General features: G+C 51.8%; 6 protein-coding genes across 6 annotated transcripts; 3 read left to right on the plus strand and 3 right to left on the minus strand.

Moving 5' to 3' along the window:
- Window positions 1-522: 522 nt before the first annotated feature.
- On the minus strand, window positions 523-1,796 carry J4E85_003709 (uncharacterized protein; the record flags this gene model as incomplete). The annotated part of the gene is made up of 3 exons (XM_051467975.1): window positions 523-1,553; window positions 1,603-1,641; window positions 1,688-1,796. 3 exons carry the CDS (start codon window positions 1,794-1,796, stop codon window positions 523-525), a joined length of 1,179 nt encoding a protein of 392 aa, XP_051327567.1.
- Window positions 1,797-2,799: 1,003 nt separating this feature from the next.
- On the plus strand, window positions 2,800-4,132 carry J4E85_003710 (uncharacterized protein; the record flags this gene model as incomplete). The annotated part of the gene is made up of 5 exons (XM_051467976.1): window positions 2,800-3,007; window positions 3,071-3,152; window positions 3,200-3,337; window positions 3,384-3,851; window positions 3,901-4,132. 5 exons carry the CDS (start codon window positions 2,800-2,802, stop codon window positions 4,130-4,132), a joined length of 1,128 nt encoding a protein of 375 aa, XP_051327568.1.
- Window positions 4,133-9,160: 5,028 nt separating this feature from the next.
- J4E85_003711 (uncharacterized protein) lies at window positions 9,161-10,646 on the plus strand (the record flags this gene model as incomplete). The annotated part of the gene is made up of 8 exons (XM_051467977.1): window positions 9,161-9,190; window positions 9,247-9,264; window positions 9,334-9,346; window positions 9,464-9,490; window positions 9,545-9,607; window positions 9,669-9,703; window positions 9,758-9,934; window positions 9,993-10,646. 8 exons carry the CDS (start codon window positions 9,161-9,163, stop codon window positions 10,644-10,646), a joined length of 1,017 nt encoding a protein of 338 aa, XP_051327569.1.
- A 561-nt stretch (window positions 10,647-11,207) lies between these two features.
- On the minus strand, window positions 11,208-11,752 carry J4E85_003712 (uncharacterized protein; the record flags this gene model as incomplete). The annotated part of the gene is made up of 2 exons (XM_051467978.1): window positions 11,208-11,435; window positions 11,492-11,752. The coding sequence occupies 2 exons, from the start codon at window positions 11,750-11,752 to the stop codon at window positions 11,208-11,210; spliced, it is 489 nt and encodes a 162-aa protein (XP_051327570.1).
- A 1,132-nt stretch (window positions 11,753-12,884) lies between these two features.
- On the minus strand, window positions 12,885-13,999 carry J4E85_003713 (uncharacterized protein; the record flags this gene model as incomplete). Its single annotated transcript, XM_051467979.1, has 2 exons — window positions 12,885-13,600; window positions 13,648-13,999. 2 exons carry the CDS (start codon window positions 13,997-13,999, stop codon window positions 12,885-12,887), a joined length of 1,068 nt encoding a protein of 355 aa, XP_051327571.1.
- A 1,155-nt stretch (window positions 14,000-15,154) lies between these two features.
- J4E85_003714 (uncharacterized protein) lies at window positions 15,155-16,964 on the plus strand (the record flags this gene model as incomplete). The annotated part of the gene is made up of 4 exons (XM_051467980.1): window positions 15,155-15,345; window positions 15,395-16,223; window positions 16,281-16,464; window positions 16,510-16,964. 4 exons carry the CDS (start codon window positions 15,155-15,157, stop codon window positions 16,962-16,964), a joined length of 1,659 nt encoding a protein of 552 aa, XP_051327572.1.
- Window positions 16,965-18,224: the final 1,260 nt, after the last annotated feature.

Genomic DNA, 18,224 nt, shown 5'->3' on the forward strand with positions numbered 1-18,224 from the left:
AATGTGAAAGCAGAGCAATGGGTGTTTTTCGGCATGTGAAAGGGTAGTTTTCGTGGTTGTATCTCATGAAATTGAGACAGAGGAGACAAGTGGGTGTATGCATTAGCCTCAGCAAGCCGGGTCTTTTTCAGCGCGCAACAAGTAGCGGGAAAATTAGCGATTAGCGATTAGCGATTAGCGATTGTGTGGAGGAAATGAAGATTGTATAGAAGCAACAAGAGAGAGAGGAGTAAAGAATGCAAACTTGACTGAACTCATCAAAATGTGCGTGCTTTACTTTCTGCGTGAAGACCATGCTTTCACCTGTCCGCATGATAAAATAGTTTAGCAAGTGAGGATTCCTTAGTTTATAGTAAGAGAATAAGATTGGGTATCTAAACGCCTGTCCAAGGAGATGCAACTAACGCCTTGATATATCCAAGCCTCAGAACGCCGTATCCGTACATAAATCTCATCCACGGTCAAGAAGAACCAAGACCCTCTAGCAATAACTCCGTCTCTCGGGATCGGCCACATAAACCTCTAAATAATATACCGCCTCCATCCATCAGGATAAAGACACTTCTTCCCACTATCATCCCGGCCCGTGCGAAAGCGCTCCCATCGCGCATCATACCCAGCGCCGAGAACAAGGATAGTCTCATCGTCGAGCCATCCGATGAGGCCCTTGGTCGGCCGACCGCCCGGCACACCCGGAATACCTGCACTCAGAGTAGCGGACCTACCGTGTGGACCCCAAGTGGTAGGTTCATCGCCCATCTCGAACTTAGCTGTGGCCGTAGGATATATATCTGAGAACGCGCGGGGCAGACCAGGGATCTTGGACAAGATACCATACTTGTGCTGCGACGGATCGGCTTGTGAAGAGGCATTTGTTGCGGTTACAAGGTCGTAGATGTGGAGGCTGGATTTATCGGATGTCACGGCGAGGGTCGAGCCGTCGGGGGAGAAGGCGAGAGAGAAGACGGCAGCGGGGTCGACGCCTCGGCGGAGCTCTGCCAACTTTGTGCAGGAAGGGAAGGACCATAGCCGGATGATAGTGCCCTTCTCGCTGGCTGTTGCGATGAGGTCGCCGTTCCTGCTTATGCCGATTGCGCGCAATGGGCTTTCGTGAGCGGGTATGATACTCACATTGCCCGTGGTGAGATCATATATCTTGACCTGACCCGCCGCCCTTCCCGGAAAAGCGACGATGCTCGTGCCCAGCTCACACAGCCCAAACGGGTTATTGACGGTCTCGTACCCGGCCGATTTGACCGGCGGCACCTTCATCTTGTATATGCATATCGAGTTGAGCAGCGCGACGATCATGTGTGACTGCGACAGGCGCACGCGCTGGACGGGCGTCTTGAACTCGGTCGACGTGGTGAAGCGCTCGGTCTTGTCGTTCCAGATTTGGACCTCGTAGATGATGTCAGTGTCGTTGACGCTCCAGTCGGGGTCCTCAGGAGGTACCTTGTTCTGGGGGTACTTGGGCTGCTTCCCTCCTCCGACCAGGGCGATGTAACTCTTGTTGCCGAGCATCTCTGCGCAGCCGATGCCGCCGCCGACTTCTGTGGGGGTGTTAGTGGGATATGGTCGGTATTTAGGATAGGGTGCTACCTCTGGAAATCTTCTCTTCGCATGTTGAAGACGAGAATACTGGAGGTGTTAGCAGGGGCCTTCAAGGTGTGTGCGCGCGTCATACCGCGAAACCCGTTCTCCAGGGCTACCGAGAAGTGCGAGCAGTCGGCGTTGAAGGATGCCGAGAGCACAAAGGGCCCGGCATCCGAGTCTAGAATGGGCCGGGTGTTCATGCTGGGCGCAGCGAATAGAGGAGATGTTTGTACGGGAGGTTGTTTCAACTGCTCAAGTGGGGCGTCTTGAGTGCAGTGCGGAGGTGGGTGGAGCGCTGTGCTGAGATACTTCGAACGTAAAGTGGCTAGCAAACGGCGCCGAAAGCGTTATCGCGGTGTCCGAGAGTATGCTAGACCCATTTTCTCAGCAGCGACTGAGGCAAGGCGAGAGTGAATAGCGGCGAGAGGGTTGGTTGATAGCGATATCGAGGGTCCACGGCTCCTCCAAGAGCTCGGTCACGCCCTCGGGATCCACCTGAGCTCTCCCGGCGCTAGCCGCTTAGAGCAAGCGCGACTTGAGGACCTGATGGATGAGCAACGATGCTTTTGGGCACCATCAGTCTTGTTAATATGACCGGAGAATTACTACCACCTGCCGCGCAGGGCCGCACGTGAGAGACGAGACTTTCAAATTTACCATTTCAAGTTGTAGTGTTGAGCTTGGAGAGACCCTGATAAAGTACCCCGCTGAGTGCCGCTGTGAAGTAGAACAGCGCGCACCCATTGGAAAAGCACCAACGCGTTCCACTCGCTATCTAGACATACTTGCAATACAATTCGCGATCAATATCAATCCGCAATCACTCGTGTTGTACATCTTGCCGAAATCAGACGCGCCAGGTGGTCGCGCCAAGAAGGAGACTGCGACCGGGGTGTTTCCCGCTAGCGAGCCCCTTTGCATCGCGCAGGGAGTAGCTGCCAACGTCCCCAAATTTCCACGACGACACCGCTCCAACACCACACCACAGACATACGCCCCCGTCTCACCCCCAAGCAGTCTCGCCTCATCGCTAGATTGTCTCCATTGCGTGTGCACGCCGCCCATCCACCACACCCATCACATTCACCGCCCCCGAGTTCATCATGTCTTCGGTACGACGCTCCCCAACACCACGTCTCCCTCAGGCCACGATGCCGCCCTATCCACCACCACACCACCTGCCATTGACCACACCCGCTAACAATGTCTCAGGCGCTTAACAAGACGCGCAGAAAGAAGAATGTCAAGAAGGGTATTCAGTTCTGTCTGATGGTCTGTGGTGCCTCTGGTACCGGCCGGACGACCTTTGTCAACACCCTCTGCGGCAAGCAGGTGCTCGGACACAAGGAGGTCGACGACCCAACAACGGCACACGTCGAGGAGGGCGTCAAGATCAAGCCCATCACAGTCGGTACGTCGCCCCGATAAGGACCAATGGCTATCATCATCGCGTGCGGCTGCTAACAAACATTAGAACTCGACGAGGAGGGCACCCGCATCTCGCTCACCATTGTTGACACACCCGGATTCGGAGACCAGATCGACAACGAGGCCAGGTAGGCATCTCCTAGGACTCACCACAACCCACGCTTACCCTCCGCAGTTTCTCAGAGATCGTCGGCTACCTCGAGCGACAGTACGACGGCATTCTCGCAGAGGAATCGCGTATTAAGCGTAACCCCCGATTCCGCGACGACCGTGTACATGTCCTGCTCTACTTCATCACACCCACCGGTCACGGGTATGTATGCCGCGCCCCTCTGCCCGCTCCAGCTAACACACCACAGTCTCCGTGAACTCGACATTGAGCTTATGAAGCGCCTCTCACCCCGCTGCAACGTCATCCCCGTCATCGGCAAGGCTGACTCCCTCACACCCGCCGAGCTCGCCGAGTCGAAGAAGCTGGTCATGGAGGACATTGAGCACTACCGCATCCCCGTGTACAACTTCCCCTACGACATCGAGGAGGACGACGAGGACACCGTCGAGGAGAACGCCGAGCTCCGCGGCCTGATGCCCTTCGCCATCGTTGGATCCGAGGACATTGTTGAGATCAACGGCCGACGGGTACGGGCACGCCAATACCCCTGGGGTATCGTCGAGGTCGACAACCCCCGCCACTCCGACTTCCTGGCTGTGCGAAGCGCCCTCCTCCACAGCCATCTTGCCGATCTCAAGGAGATTACGCATGACTTCCTATACGAGAACTACCGTACCGAGAAGCTTAGTAAGAGTGTCGAAGGTGGTGCTGCTGCGTAAGTTTTGTCCCCGCTCTACTACAATATCAGTACTAACATCCTACAGTGACTCGTCGATGAACCCCGAGGATCTTGCCAGCCAGTCAGTGCGCTTGAAGGAGGAGCAACTGCGACGCGAAGAGGAGAAGCTGCGCGAGATCGAAGTCAAGGTCCAGCGCGAGATCAACGAGAAGCGGCAGGAGCTTCTGGCCCGCGAGAGCCAGCTGAAGGAAATCGAGGCCCGCATGAACAGGGAACAGAGCGGCCAACTGCAAGACCACGACGCAGACGAGGCTTAGATGACGCCAACACACCTCGCTTTCAGGATCCGGCTGTCGCATCTCCTGCGGTCTTGGTCAAGCACGGGTAGCGCGCTTGCCACGGGAAACCATCGAGTCGTCAAAAGGTGTATTGATCATCACAGCTGCGGGCGTTTGTAATAGGTGGCTTGTGCAATGCCGACACGGAAGGGACATGGTCGGATGCCGGGCTTCATTTCTTCTTATTTGGGGGCCTTTCCATCTTTTAGCCGACAGTGATAGCTCCCTTGGATCACGTCTGTGGTTACACTGTCCCTCGACATGACACTGCTTCTCGTATGTTTTCTTAGCTTTTTCGATACTTATTCCCCCGCCTTTTGGTCCTTCATGTAGGAAGTAGTAATTAACATTCTAATATCACCCCGGTGGTCATAAATGGTGTTTGTCATTTGTGGTTTTCTTGTATGTGATAGAGTATCTCGCGGCTTTGCTCCTTCCTTTCGTGACTGCAAATTCTGAGTGTGATTCGCACCTTCCACACACCTGGGCAGTGTCACTCACTCCACTATCGCGCATGCTGGAGGCCTTTCCAGCAAATATGACCATTGACGAGTGCGCTGACATCGCTCCGCTCCTTCCCATCGTAACTACAGATCCTGAGTGTGGTGCGCACCTTCCACACCTGGGCAGCTTTCACTCCACCAAGTTCCACTCCACTCGTGTATGTTGGGGGCCTCTGATTCATCGACGATCACAGCTCTTCTCGTCTCCTCAACACAACGCCCACACTTGCTTTGTTTGTGCGCCTTCATGTACACTTACGACACCACAACTATCGACTTATGCCATATTGTAACGTTTGTGTACTCAAAATACGCTAGATTAGCTTGCTGTTTCTTCACCGATCAGTTTCGCGAATGCCGAGGGGGAGGGGTGGTGGTGAAAGTTTCGCTTTCTAGATTTTAGATATGGTGTGGATTGTTGTGTGGAATGGGGTGTGGAATGGGCTCACCGATCAGTTTCGCGAATGCCGTCCACCCCGGCCCGGCAGATTCTCACCGCACGTTTAGGTTGACGAGATGGTGTTTTCACGCGAAGCACCGCGAGACGCGCATTTTATCGTTGGTGGTAGGGGTGGAAAATGTGGAGGGGATCTTGTAGGTACAGCAGTAGCCGCTTGTGTCCAATGGGTTCAGTCCGATTAATCATTACAGTCACAGGCAGAAGCCACCAGGTGTCTGAGTGCGAAGGCAGCTGAACAATGAGTGCGAGTCTCGCGATGCCATAGCTACCTGTTTGTGGGTAGTAGAAATTTTCACGCTGCCAAGTACGAAGCCAGTCCAGCAAAGACCACGTACTCATCCCGTAACTGAAAATAGGAGGACCACCATGGAGCAAGACTGAGGATGACGAAGACACTGCTAACGATCTAGACAACACCAAGAGACTTCGTTCTGAAGATCGCCGTCTTGCTGGTCGATCTTAGCGGACACGGAGCTGCGAGAGCGAAGCCATTCACTGTATACTCAGTCTCAGCAGTGCATCGACCCCATCAAGAGCCAATGACGAAATAACCTGCAGCGCTTGCATACATCAACCCACTTAACATTGATTTCGCCTGCCCGAATTGCAATCTGGCCTACGGGCCTGGTGTCTCAAGGTGGGCGATGATAGGACCTCTCGTATGCTAACATTAACGGAAGGGTTGACTGCGCACACACTGCTACATACATCCTGCAGTGCGAATATACCTCGCCTCCGCCGTTGCCGACAGACTGTCACGGAGAAGACCGCAAGAAGCAACTACTGCAGTCAGCTCTAGGCCGTTACCCCAGGTCTTTCGTCCACCAAGCGATCTTCCCGCACCGGTCAAATACTGCACGTCATGGTAGCGGATCGTTTCGACCCATTTCATCCTGTCTGATCGGTCTACTCTGCAAGTGCCGATGCGCCTTGCTCTCATGCTTTTCCCGTCGGCTCACCGGTCACATCGCGCACAAGACGACATCAGGCATCATTCTCGTGGAAGGATCTGCCAGCGGATAAGACGACCATGACAAAGACATGATGTTGATGACCATAACAATGGGTATTGATACAACTCACTGCAGTGGTCTTAATACGGTCGCACACTAATCAATCAAGAGTCGCCCGTGCTCGTCGGAACGACACCCTATCTACTGAGATTCATGGCTTTTGAATTTGAAGGTGGGGATAAATCAGGGGTTAGCCTGCCGTCCATTAGCGTTATACTGGCTTTATCCCTGGTGCTTCGCGGATTGACAAAACCACGGCACAGCGGCAAAGCGAACGCGAAAGTACGCACGCATCGGAGCTTCGACATTGATTAAGGCAAGCCTCGGGGTCATACTCGTCCAGCCATCTCCTGCCAGTTTAAACATGTCGATCCTGATCACGTCAACGGCCTAAACTTGGCCGAACGTACGCCTTCAGATCCCAAGATGCTCCAGGCACTGTCGTGCTCCCCACACAGTGGGTATATCGGCCCGCTTCTCGCTAGATTCATCTGGTCTGGCCTCTCAAGCTTCCCTTTGCTTGCGTATCGGACCACGATGCCTTCGAGATAGATGATCTTTGACAAATTCCTCAGCCAGACATGAACAACCCGGATTCAGACCCTTTCCGTGTCGGTCCGCTTGCACATCTTCGTATGCGACATCGGCATACCGAACGTCGCCGACTCTGCACGCCATGTTCTATGCGTCTCTTCACCGTTCAGATCCCAGGATGGTCAGGATGTCAGACTCGTGGCTCGATGACATTGGCTTCATTGAACGGAGTACGCCCGGTCGGTACTCTATCTCGTGTGGGTCCAGGAGCAAAGCCGAAGCGCAACTATCCGTCCACGTCTCGGTGCCAGTCATCAATACAGATGGGTGCAGCCGATGCGAATATGGCTAACCGTCGCTGCATCATGCCGGAGATCGCCCCGATATGGATTCCTTCGTTCGTTTTCGCAGAAGATGGTATCACTGAGGCGAGGTGAAAGCGTGCAGATGCGTGAGACACGCAGACGTCCTGGTCTATTATGCAATGCCGTCCCAGGAACATATCCTGCATGTGGTCCTGGATCGAATAAACGCCACAGCCAAGTGGCGGCAACGGCGGCGGGGAACCTTCACACGTACCAAGTGCCAACACAAAGGCGACGCGTTATCTCCTCCTCGTACACGCGGAATACAGCGCAAAGAATGTGTTCTCGACCGGCATACATAACCGACAGCATTGTGTATGAAACGTATGAACCGAAGTTCGTCGATCGGTAGAGCGTTTGGTTCTCTGGCTTGCGTGCATGGCGCACGCCCCTAACCCCACCTTTTCCCAACGGTTCCACTTTTTGACCTGATCCGGCTGGAGATGTACAACCATTATCATCATAACCGCGCAGTGCGCGGCTGTCGTTATTATGTTCGGATGTCGACGCAATGACTCAAGATATTCTTTGGGACCGAGGCGGCGATTTGCCGGTTCAGCTGGCTACTAACGACCCACTGCCTATCAGCTGCCGCGAAAGCTGCGAACTCTATCGTCCCTCGCGACACGCCTTCCTGGCTGTGCTACTCAGCAGAGCAGCATGTGCACTCCTTTTGTGCCGCGTCTGCAACAGCGTTGAGCGTGTAGTAGCTGGCTAGTTGACCTTACATGTCGGCCACCACTTATTCATCATCAGCTACTGCAGACTGCTGCGAGGCGCCAGGAACCGAGGACTAGACACACGCTCGGATGGGGAAAGCAGAGCCTCCTACTAGCTGAATCCAGTTGTACTGTATACAGGATCGAATCATAAATCCGGTTGACGCCATCTTATGCAGGCGGGGTCCCACCGGCGTGGTTCGGGAATGCCAGGTGATGCAGGTCTCAACACAGCCGCCAACCGCACGTCAGCTACCCACCTTCAGAGTTTTCAGGAACGTCCGTCAGTGTGCAGGAATGCACAGTAGCCGGGCACGCGCTCGCCGAGCTCACCGGAGGATCGAAGTCACCTCATCAAAACGAAGATTGACGGACTGTCTTTGAGGCCAGTCAGGATTGATGTTCGCGTGAGCCGCTTGGAGCGCGGCGGTAGTCTACGCACGACCACATCCGGAAATACATCTACAAGGTTATTCATTGGATGCAGATTAACTTTACCCTCTTCGATGTGCATTACTCCGTAGTCTACAGAACTGTCCCGGCTGTGAGCGATTGGGTTTACCAAGTGGCCACCAGGTGTTCTTTCTTCGTCGCTCAATGCAGGGACCCAGCATCCGACCGAGCCTTGTATGCATGCAATACCGGGGCTTTCGTCACCCACCCCCTTCAACGTCTGCATCGAGATGGAGTGGGACCCATTTCCTCATATGAGGATAGATGCGTTCAGCGAAAAGTCTAGACTCGCCAATCGGATTGCAGATCGGCTGGGGAAGGAAAAGTATCCCTGTATACGCTAGCTCAGCCACTCACCTCTTACCGAGTCTGAACGGAGTCGCTCTTCAGCGCCGGGAGCAGGGGCATGACTTCCCCGAAAGCTGAAATCTCACTAGCTGCCTAGTCTAAATCGTTCTATCCAAGGCCATTGTGCACTGGTATGACCAGCCGACTTATTCTTGCACGCGACTGCGGCGGTAGAGCTAGTAAAATGGGACCCTCTGACAGTTCCGTCATCACGCACAACATGTTGCCTGGTGTGAGCGGGTACCACTTTCGCCTTCACCTGGGTGCCGGTGCTGGCGTAACCGACTGCTCTGTCATTAGTTGGAAACTTTCTTTTGTACAACCCTCCCGCTTCCTCATCCTACCATTGGTGAAGTCGTTTAGCTACTTCTTCCTCCTTTACTCGAACCAGGTACCAGAGCGATAGTACATACTACACCTGGTGCGACGTGAAACGCCACCAGATCACGTAAACTCACATCTCTACACTTCCTTTTAGTTGGCTTCTTAATCGTACATCTTGTCTCACCTGGCCTCTCGTTCTACCACTCCCATCTTTTCCACACACTGAGCTTTACACCTCATCACCACTTCTCATCATCCAAGACGTAGTGAGAGCACTCTTCCAAAGCTATGGACAGACCGCAAGTTTCGATACCACCCGTGAGTAGTACGATCCATATCGCATACTGCTACAACATACTGACTCCAAACGCTAGGCTGCGAATATCCTTGGTGTAGGTTTCTCTGCTCCACCCACGTTTTTGACTTGAGTCATGATACTGACATACGATCTGGTTCTCTAGACCCTCGGCACTGGTGAGTACCTCCGAACGTTTGGTGGCTAAGGACTATGCTAACTTGAGTAAAGTGTATGCAACCCCACGTCAAGCCCTTGACCCCACGAAGCACTTGCTAACAAAGGTCCGAATGCAGCTGCTGGTGTATACAAATCATCCCACAGTAAGTATCACACGCATCAACATTGCACATGACAGATCGCTGACTTTACCGAAGAATATGGACCAACTGGCGGCGGAAGAGCACCGAAGGCCTTCCAGGCACCATGCTCATACTCTGGTCAATTTGTGCGACACCCACATCAACGGACCTGGTCGACTCAGCTAACCACAGGATATAGGCGGCGTACCGTTCGGTGTATACGCGATTGTTCAGGTATGCCATCACCCACTGCACAGTCCGTCTTCCCTTTTACTTACGTTTGATTAGAACTTCAACTTCGCCCTCAAATTCCAACCTCAAGCTTTCGCCAGTCTCACCCTAATCGCATGGGGCCAAACACTCTACTACCACAACAAATGGCGGGTCTGGACAGCAACTGTGGCGACCATCGCTCTTGCAGCTAGCTTCGGTATCATGGAACTCATCCTCATTCTTACACTGCGCGTAAGTTAACCACGCAACCTTTCATTTGTTCGAAAGTAACTGACAGTATACCGTACAGGGCCCATACAGCCGCGGCGTCGAATGGCCCATGATGCTAATGGCCATCTCCGCCTCCGTAATCCAAGTCATCGGCCTAATCCCACCCTACTTCGAGCTCGCCAAGCGCAACGGCCGCGTCATCGGCATCGACTTCTGGTTCCTCACCATCGACTACCTCGGCGCCTTCTTCTCGCTCATGGCCGTCGTCGCGCAGCAATGGTTCGATGCTCTCGGCGCCAGTCTATACATCGCCTGCATGGTCCTCGAGACAGGCATCTTTGCCAGCCAAGCGGTCTGGCTATGGCGTGTCAGACATGTGCGCAAGGAAGCTAAGAAGGCGGGCAAGACGTACGACGAATACGTTGCTGAGAATAGCGGCAAGAAGTTGCCGAGGTGTGGGAGCGAGGAGACGTTTGTTGATGTTGAGACGGGGTGTGAGAAGAAGACGACGATTGGAGGTGGAGAGTATGATGCTGGTACGGCTGAGAAGGCGGTCGAGAAACCATCCACGACCCAAGAGGAACGCATCGATGCCACCGAGGCGACTGCGACACCCGCATCGACATCGACAACCACGTTGACGCCCATATTCACTTCGATGACAACAGCGCCATCACCCGACACACTCCAGGCCCCCCCTGCTGCCGTCCTGAAGAACGATACGTCCGGTTGAACCCCTTTGTATATATCTCCCTTTTCCTTCGGACAATTTGCACGGCGCTGCACATATCATCTTCCGACTTCTTCATGTCCTGTACGATACCTCACGATGGCGATCACGGCGTACCATCTTTTCCTTTCCTTCCTTTTCACAATCTGGCGGCAATGGTTAAAAGCTCTTCCTGCTCCTCCTCTGGTAGGAGGTCAAAAGCTCGTTTCCTTGCAAAAAGTTGAAAATAACTTGGGTGGCTATCTGCTATGGGTTTCTGGTGTTATTTGCGGATGGGGATGGGTTCCGGTGTGCGATGGCATGGCATGGCACGGGTTGTACGAGTAGGAGTTTAAAACTAATTATATGGTTGCTCTGACAGTATGGACCTTAGTTGCGGTACATTGAAGCCAAGGCTTACAATCGACACGTGATCTGACAATGCACGATAGTCAAATGGGCTAGTGTGATATCTTCGCTGGTACGGTATTGGAGTGCCTGTTTTACTGACTACAGTTTGCTACTCTCTTTACCACATCTCCTCCTCCATCAAATGAGACCAAGGGCGATGATCAACAGAACTTGCTACTCATCATCCATTTGAGCCTTTCCTCGCTGTTCCTTATTCTCAGGACCAGGTCGCTTAGTCGACACAGTACCCTTGAGCTTCGCCGTCTCAGCAACACCCTCACCCTTCTTGCTCATTTCTCCTTGCTTGGAAATCTGAGAGCTGTGGTGGGTATCACCGTTAGACAAACCCTCTTGCTTTCCGGACATGTAGTTGAAGCTCCTGGGCTTTCCGCGCGGATCGGCCTGTAGTATTACTTAGCATTCAAGAAGTGGGAACAAAGGTTACAGCTTGTACTAACCGGGTCGGCTACATGTGAAGGTGCAGCCCCGTGACCCATAGCCTTCGGGCCCAACTCTTCATTTGGGTCCGGTCTGCCGGCACCAGGTGCGCTGGGATCGCCTTTCATAGTGATCTTGTGGCTGCGCATATTTTCCTCGTTCTCGCCGGCCATCTTGCCTGGCATGGTTGGATGCGGCTGCAGATTGGCCGCGAGGTTCTGCTTTGACGAGGGACGCAGATCTGAATTTATAGCGAAATAGAGACCGCCGGTGAAGGCCATGGCTACACCTGCGAACTTACTAAAGAAATACGTTATAGGAGGATCGGGATGAGAGTTGTGATGGCATCAAAACGTACAATGTGAAATCGCTATTCTGCACCTTGGGAATGATGGGCTCGCTGGCATACTGCCTGCTCTGGGCGCCATTCCGTAGGGGGTGAGGCCTAGCGCTACGAGAACATTTCGAGCCCTGTATAGTAGTGCCTGTAGCAGAGGCGACTCGCGGCTTTGTAAAGCGAAGTAGCGGCATATTGAATCACATAGATGTATATACTAAGTGTAATTGAGTGTGGAGGAATGATTGGTAGTTTGTTTCCATCTCCCATGATATTTAGACATTCGGTGCTAGGCCAACATCAGGTTCCAAGGTTATCGTCAATGCGCGCGAGATGATGCGTCATCGATTCAGCGGAGCCATCTCCGGGGTATGAGTGTCGTGTCCAGGAGATGGAAAAAGCAGTACGTGCGCCATGGAATGCATGAGAACGCGTTTCATCAGAGTTGCATGGAAGGATGACGTCTTTGCGGGGTGCGGGCGCGTGTCTGGGGAATTGGAAACTGCGGTTCTGGCTAGCGTGGTGAATACGTCATGGTTCGTTCGCGATGACCCATCAGCGACGAGCGGATTACAACTACTACAGATACATACTGTGTCCATATTCAACGGTTATCCCAACTGTCAGATACCACACGTTCAAGTGACATGTGCTGACTAAAGGTAAGGTGTCCAATGAGCGATCTAGGCAGTGAATCACATGAGCGAGCTAAGCAGCTCTGCCACGCGACGCATACGAACACCCTTCATCGACGACAATAAACCATGCACTCGTCTCAAACGTCTCAATATGACGACAGGCCTTTTGATGGCTGCGCATCGAATGCAGGCGGATCTAGAACCATTGCAACAGCGGCTCATTCGTGCGACGCTCAACACACAACCTCACACCGACAATACGACCACGGTTCTCGTCCACGGCGCGATAATCCGCCAACACATGCGGAAAACCAAGCCTTGACGTGTATCTTCATTCTATATACTGTAGAGAGACTCTTTTGTACGAAGGTCCCTACGGCTTCTGATCAGCGTCCGATATGAACACAGTTATATCCAACCCCCGCTTGCCGCGGACTACTATACGAACACCAGAAAGCTAACAGCTGACGCCATGCTAATAGCCCACCAAATACGGCCAGCAACCAGATCTTGAATGCTACGCGAGGCACTGGGTACTGGCGAGCCAGGCGACGACTCCACTGAGCATACAGTCCCGTCAGGATTAGTGCTAGCGCTGGCACTTGTGTTGAAGAGCAACTCCACCCATTGGATATCGAACCAGGCCTCTTGCCCGGTATCCATACGCCCCGAGAAGGTGCCTCCGTTACTCCAAAGGCTCAAGATGATCATGCTCTCTGCATCCGGTACGTTGACTCTTGTGTCAGCCGATTGCGCACCGTTCATGTACCAGGCGCTTTTCCCAGGTACCCAGTCCAGCCTATAGTTGTTCCAGTCTGAGGTAGGTTGGTAGTCCTTCATTGACACATTGAAGGTTGCACCATCGATGGGTGCATCAGTGTCGGGGTCGGTGGTGGGCTGGTTAGAGTAGTGCACTTCGTCAGCCTTGGCCCCAGTCGGTATCTCTATGTCGGACTCATTGGTGTCATCGTGGTACGTGAAGAAAGCCGCAACTGCGCCGCTGGCTCCATTGATGCGTGCGGACATGCGGATTGAGGCGTAGGTGACATTGTATTCCGCAAAGTCTAGTTCAGCGGCCACCTGGCTTCCATCGGAGAGTCTTGTCGTGTGCAAGGTAAGATAGGTAGAATCTTGCGACGCATCGGTGTTCTTGCCTATGAGTGGTTAGATCTCGGTAGAAGCAACGATAGCTCCAGCTTACTTATCGACACACGAGATGGTTTATAATACATGTCAACCGTATCATCCCTTGGCGACGGTCTATACCAATCTCTCGCATTCCAGCCCGAAACCCATGGAGCAGCCTGAATGATCTTGGACTGGCCGCTGGCTGCTTCAGTGTTCGTGTGACCCTCTCCGTAAGACGAGGCAGAAGCCGCATCGCCATCGATGTCATCATGAAGCTGCCTAAAGTCGTAGAAGCGATGGAAGTCGTACGTTGATGCCGTCGAGCCGTTGGTGGAGAATTGAGTACATTCTGCAGCGACCTGGGCGAAGAGAGAAGATGCAGCGAAAACCAAGAAAAGGGCTGAGCTGTAAAACGTGACAAACATCGAAGGTAAGCGCTTGGGATCACAGCAGAGGAGATCTGCAGTCGTCACGACATAGTAGTCGGACCAGCTTACACTACATACGTGCAGAGGTTGCCCTTTCGTAATCTTGTGGTGTGGATGTCACCTGTATAGGCGCAGGAGCGAGACATTGACAGTAAAGGCGTTCAATCTTTCAATTTCGGCTTCTGATGTGCCTTTCATGGAGCTTCGACGTCAGCGTCCGGTATTGCAGTGCAGTATTGTTGTTCAGGGCCGGTGCATGGCAAGACGAGAAGGTACGAATGAGGCGTGCAGAGTTTTGTGGCTGGGTCGTGGCGCCCACTTGTCGAGTTCTCCTGCGGGTACTAGCCACCTTGTCGCTAGGTACCGTTCCTGAAACATAATATTACGTTTCTGCTGTTAAACATCGCAGCTAGTCGCGAAGGCCAGACGCGTCGATGGGACGCGTCTAACCTTCGAAGGCTTCGCGACGCGTCTGCAGGTGGAAATGAAAAAGCCAGCTAGCACTCATTCGAGCTAGCGCAAACACCGACCACCGGCCATTGTTCGTGCAGTCGTTCACGTCATCATCATCATCACCACCGCTCGAACGCCAGAAGGCAACAACAGCTTTGTTGTACAATATATCGCGAGATGAAACGCTCCCACTTTCTTAGCGAACTGATTGGCTCGCTTCTCGGCGCTCTATTACAACCGTTCATCATCGGTCTCGCGCGTTGATGTGCCGACGAATAACCCCGCCGCTACTCCAACAAAGATGTGTCTCGGCAGTCATTCTGAGTCCGAAGGGCTGAAGCTTACTTGCAGTTACAATATCAAGCGGTGGCCCTACCTATCGCACGTCCCAGCTACTACAACTGCAAGATATGCGCATTTTGTCCGTTGTCAGATACACCACCCATCCTGGAATTTGCGCATCACGGGGCTCAAGGCAGCATTGTAGGCATCAACAGCCAGTATTTCTGTAAACGGATCGGATGTTTCTTACGCGTCCGACCGGTTCGCCGGGCCTAGTCCCCACTTCCCGGTAGATACAAAGCTGTCTAGAAATGGTATTATTCCCCGCGTCGTCTACGTACGTTGGTACCTTATATATATCGTGCATGTCTTTGCGATCTCACGATAGCGCGACAGATAACCCCAACAAACGGAAACATGGCTTCAGAACACCAGGCACCACAGACCTTCACCTTTCACCATGCCGAACTAGGTCCCATGACCGGCATCGTTACGCCCGACAACGTTGTTCAGTTTCGCGCCATACCATACGCTACCATCCCCGCTCGCTTCAAGCAGTCTGTTCTCTCGGATACGCTCGCGGCCAAGAAAGACTTCACGGGACATGGGTATAGTTTGCCTAAATGCTTCCCTGCGAAGAAAAGCTAATGCCCTCAGCTATGCATGCCCTCAAGTCTTTAATATTGACGCGGTTGGCGGCGGTAACTTCCCTGGCGAAAAGTTTCCACACTCAACGGACGAGTTGAAATGTGCTATCCTTCAGGTGAATGTACCGCTTTCGTGCCTCAAGCAGCAGCCACCCTCTTCAAGACTACCTGTATCGGTCTACATCCATGGGGGAGGCTTCGTGCTCGGGAAGATTGACGAGCAGCACAACACATCTCTCATGGTCGAGCAGTCGATCCTCGACGGCCAACCCATCATCTCCGCGAGCATACAATATCGTTTGGGGGCGCTTGGCTATCTACATAGTCCGGAGGCTGGAAATGCAAATCTTGCACTGAACGATCAACGAAATGCGCTTCTCTGGATCCAAAAGTTCATCGAGGGCTTTGGAGGAGACAAGAAGAAGGTTACTGCCTTTGGAGAGTCCGCTGGCTCCATGTCAATTTGCGCCCACATGCTACGCCAACCTCCGTCTTCGGGTCCGCTGTTCCAGAGAGCGATTCTCATGTCCGGCATTATGGGGCCAACGACAGCACCGCTATCACCCGAAAGCGCAAGCGAGACATACAACAGCTTCTTGAGAAGAGTTGGGATTGAAGACGAAGGCGAGGCAGGTCTGGAGAAATTACGTCAAGTGGACGTACAAAGGATTGTCGAAGAATCCGCTGAGCATCGAGCAGCTGGTAATATGTGGCTTTCGGTTCAAGATTCAGAATGGTTTGGTGATGAAGCGGGCTGTGTGACATGGGACCGCTTTCCTGAGTTGCTTGGCAAATGCGAGTGGGTCAACGAGATTATTCTGGGAACTACAGGCTTTGAGGTGAGTCGATGCTTTTCAATCATACGTCCAAACCGAGAATCTTACTCAGTCATACAGGGCGTCACGTTGATGTCAGCAATTACTGCTGTCAGCCCGGACGCTTTCCTCAAAGGCATCGCAAAGCAATTAGGCGAGAAAAGCGCGGGCCGAGTCGAGCGAGCTTACGGCATCTTGCCGGGAATGGACAAGAACGTGTTCACAACTGCAGGCGCACGTTGGGTAGGCGACGTCGTTTTTGATGGTGAGACATTCCGCATTATGTTGTGTGCATAGCTGATAGTTGTAGCGCCGACTCACTACTTAGCACAATATCTCACCCAGCACACAAACAAGAAGGTTTATCGCTACGTCTTCGATGTCCGGAATCCTTTCGCTACCAGTCCCTTCTGGCAGCAAGCGCATCACTGGGTCGACGTGTACTACGTGTTCAAGACGTACCAATTCCGCTACCCGTCACAAAGACTCAAGGACATTTCTAGCCAGCACGCACGAACCTGGAATAACTTCGCGAATGGAGAAACACCGTGGAAAGAATATAAATATACCGGCAAAGGCGACGAAGTGGTGATGGTGGCAGACGAGAGGGACGGTTGGGTAGAGAGGACTGTTGAAGAGCACGAGAAAGTGGTGGACAACAGCTGGCGGAGGTGCGAAGTGTTGGTTGAGAGTTGGGACAGCATGCGCGGGAAGCATTTCTCGCCATTTCAAATCGAGCCAATGAAGGCAAACACGACAGCCTAGATTAGATGATAAGGATATCATCCCACGTCAACCTAGGGAAAAAGTGAACCCCCTGGGGTCTACATCGATGTTAGCACACCCACTTTGCATGTAGTCATGTTAATGTAGTCTGCAGACCTGTTCAGGTTTTCCCTTGTATGAGGTGACCCGGTGCTTCTCCATCATTTTGAGTCATATGGCGCTAGGCTGGATTACACTTAGTGGCTTCTTCTTGCGGCGGAAGACCCTCCGAGTCATCTCTTCTATCATCTTTCCAAGTGTACAAGTATCCGCAAGACTGTTCATGCATCTCATCAATCCCGGCACACCTCAAGATGACTTTCCAACAATCCTCAACACCGTTTTCGCGGTTCGCCCTCGTCACACCTCGACTCATCATTGTACCCACGCCATTGGCTATCTCAATACCGGCTTATGTCACTCTTTTTGCGAACCTCCTCGCAGATTCGTCATTCTGCGAGATGGGCTTTGGCGACAAGTTTCCCGTAGTGAAGCGCACGCAAGAAGAAATGCACAGTTCGATCGCTACACGAGACATTGCACAGTGTTGGGAGAAGAGAGGATTGGGCACTTTTGCAGTTGGCTGGCGACCGAAAGAGTGGTCTGACCATGCAATGGGTCGGTATTTGAAAGATGCGAGCGAGAAAGTCAGGATCATTGATGGAGAAGAGATGGACAACGTATGCCAAACACTAGGCGCAATCGAATGGCTAGGCTATGCAGGCGTCCGGGAGGTTCTTAGAGATGCGATACTTCTCTCTTTATAAAGTATTTCCTTACGTATAAGTTATATAGAATATAAAAAGTATAGTTAGCTTATTATTTCTAAGTTACCTCTAAGTTATTATAGTACTATAAAATAGTAATACTAAACTATAAGCTTTAAATTTTATATATATAGTAATAAGTTAAAAAGAAAAGTATATAAAGTGTACTATAGTATTTTTATTACTTTTATAATATATATATAATTATGCTACTTATACTCTTTTTCTTTATAATAGTAATTATTTTTATAATTATTTACCTTAATATTTACACTTACTTAGTCTACTTTATAATCTTATATTTTACTAGTAAGCTTATTATAAAAATACTTAGTATTTATTAGTAATCTTACTTATTACTCTTAGCTTAAAGAATATAAAATATAAAGTTATACTTACTCTTTTTAAGTACTTAAATAAGTATATATAATACTTATTTATTAGATATACTACTTACTTATATAAAGATAACTTTAGTAGCTAAAGTCTTTTT

This window comes from Alternaria conjuncta (genome assembly GCF_024043145.1).
Source record: "Alternaria conjuncta strain BMP 0040 chromosome Unknown scaffold_5, whole genome shotgun sequence".
Classification (NCBI taxonomy): domain Eukaryota; kingdom Fungi; phylum Ascomycota; class Dothideomycetes; order Pleosporales; family Pleosporaceae; genus Alternaria; species Alternaria conjuncta.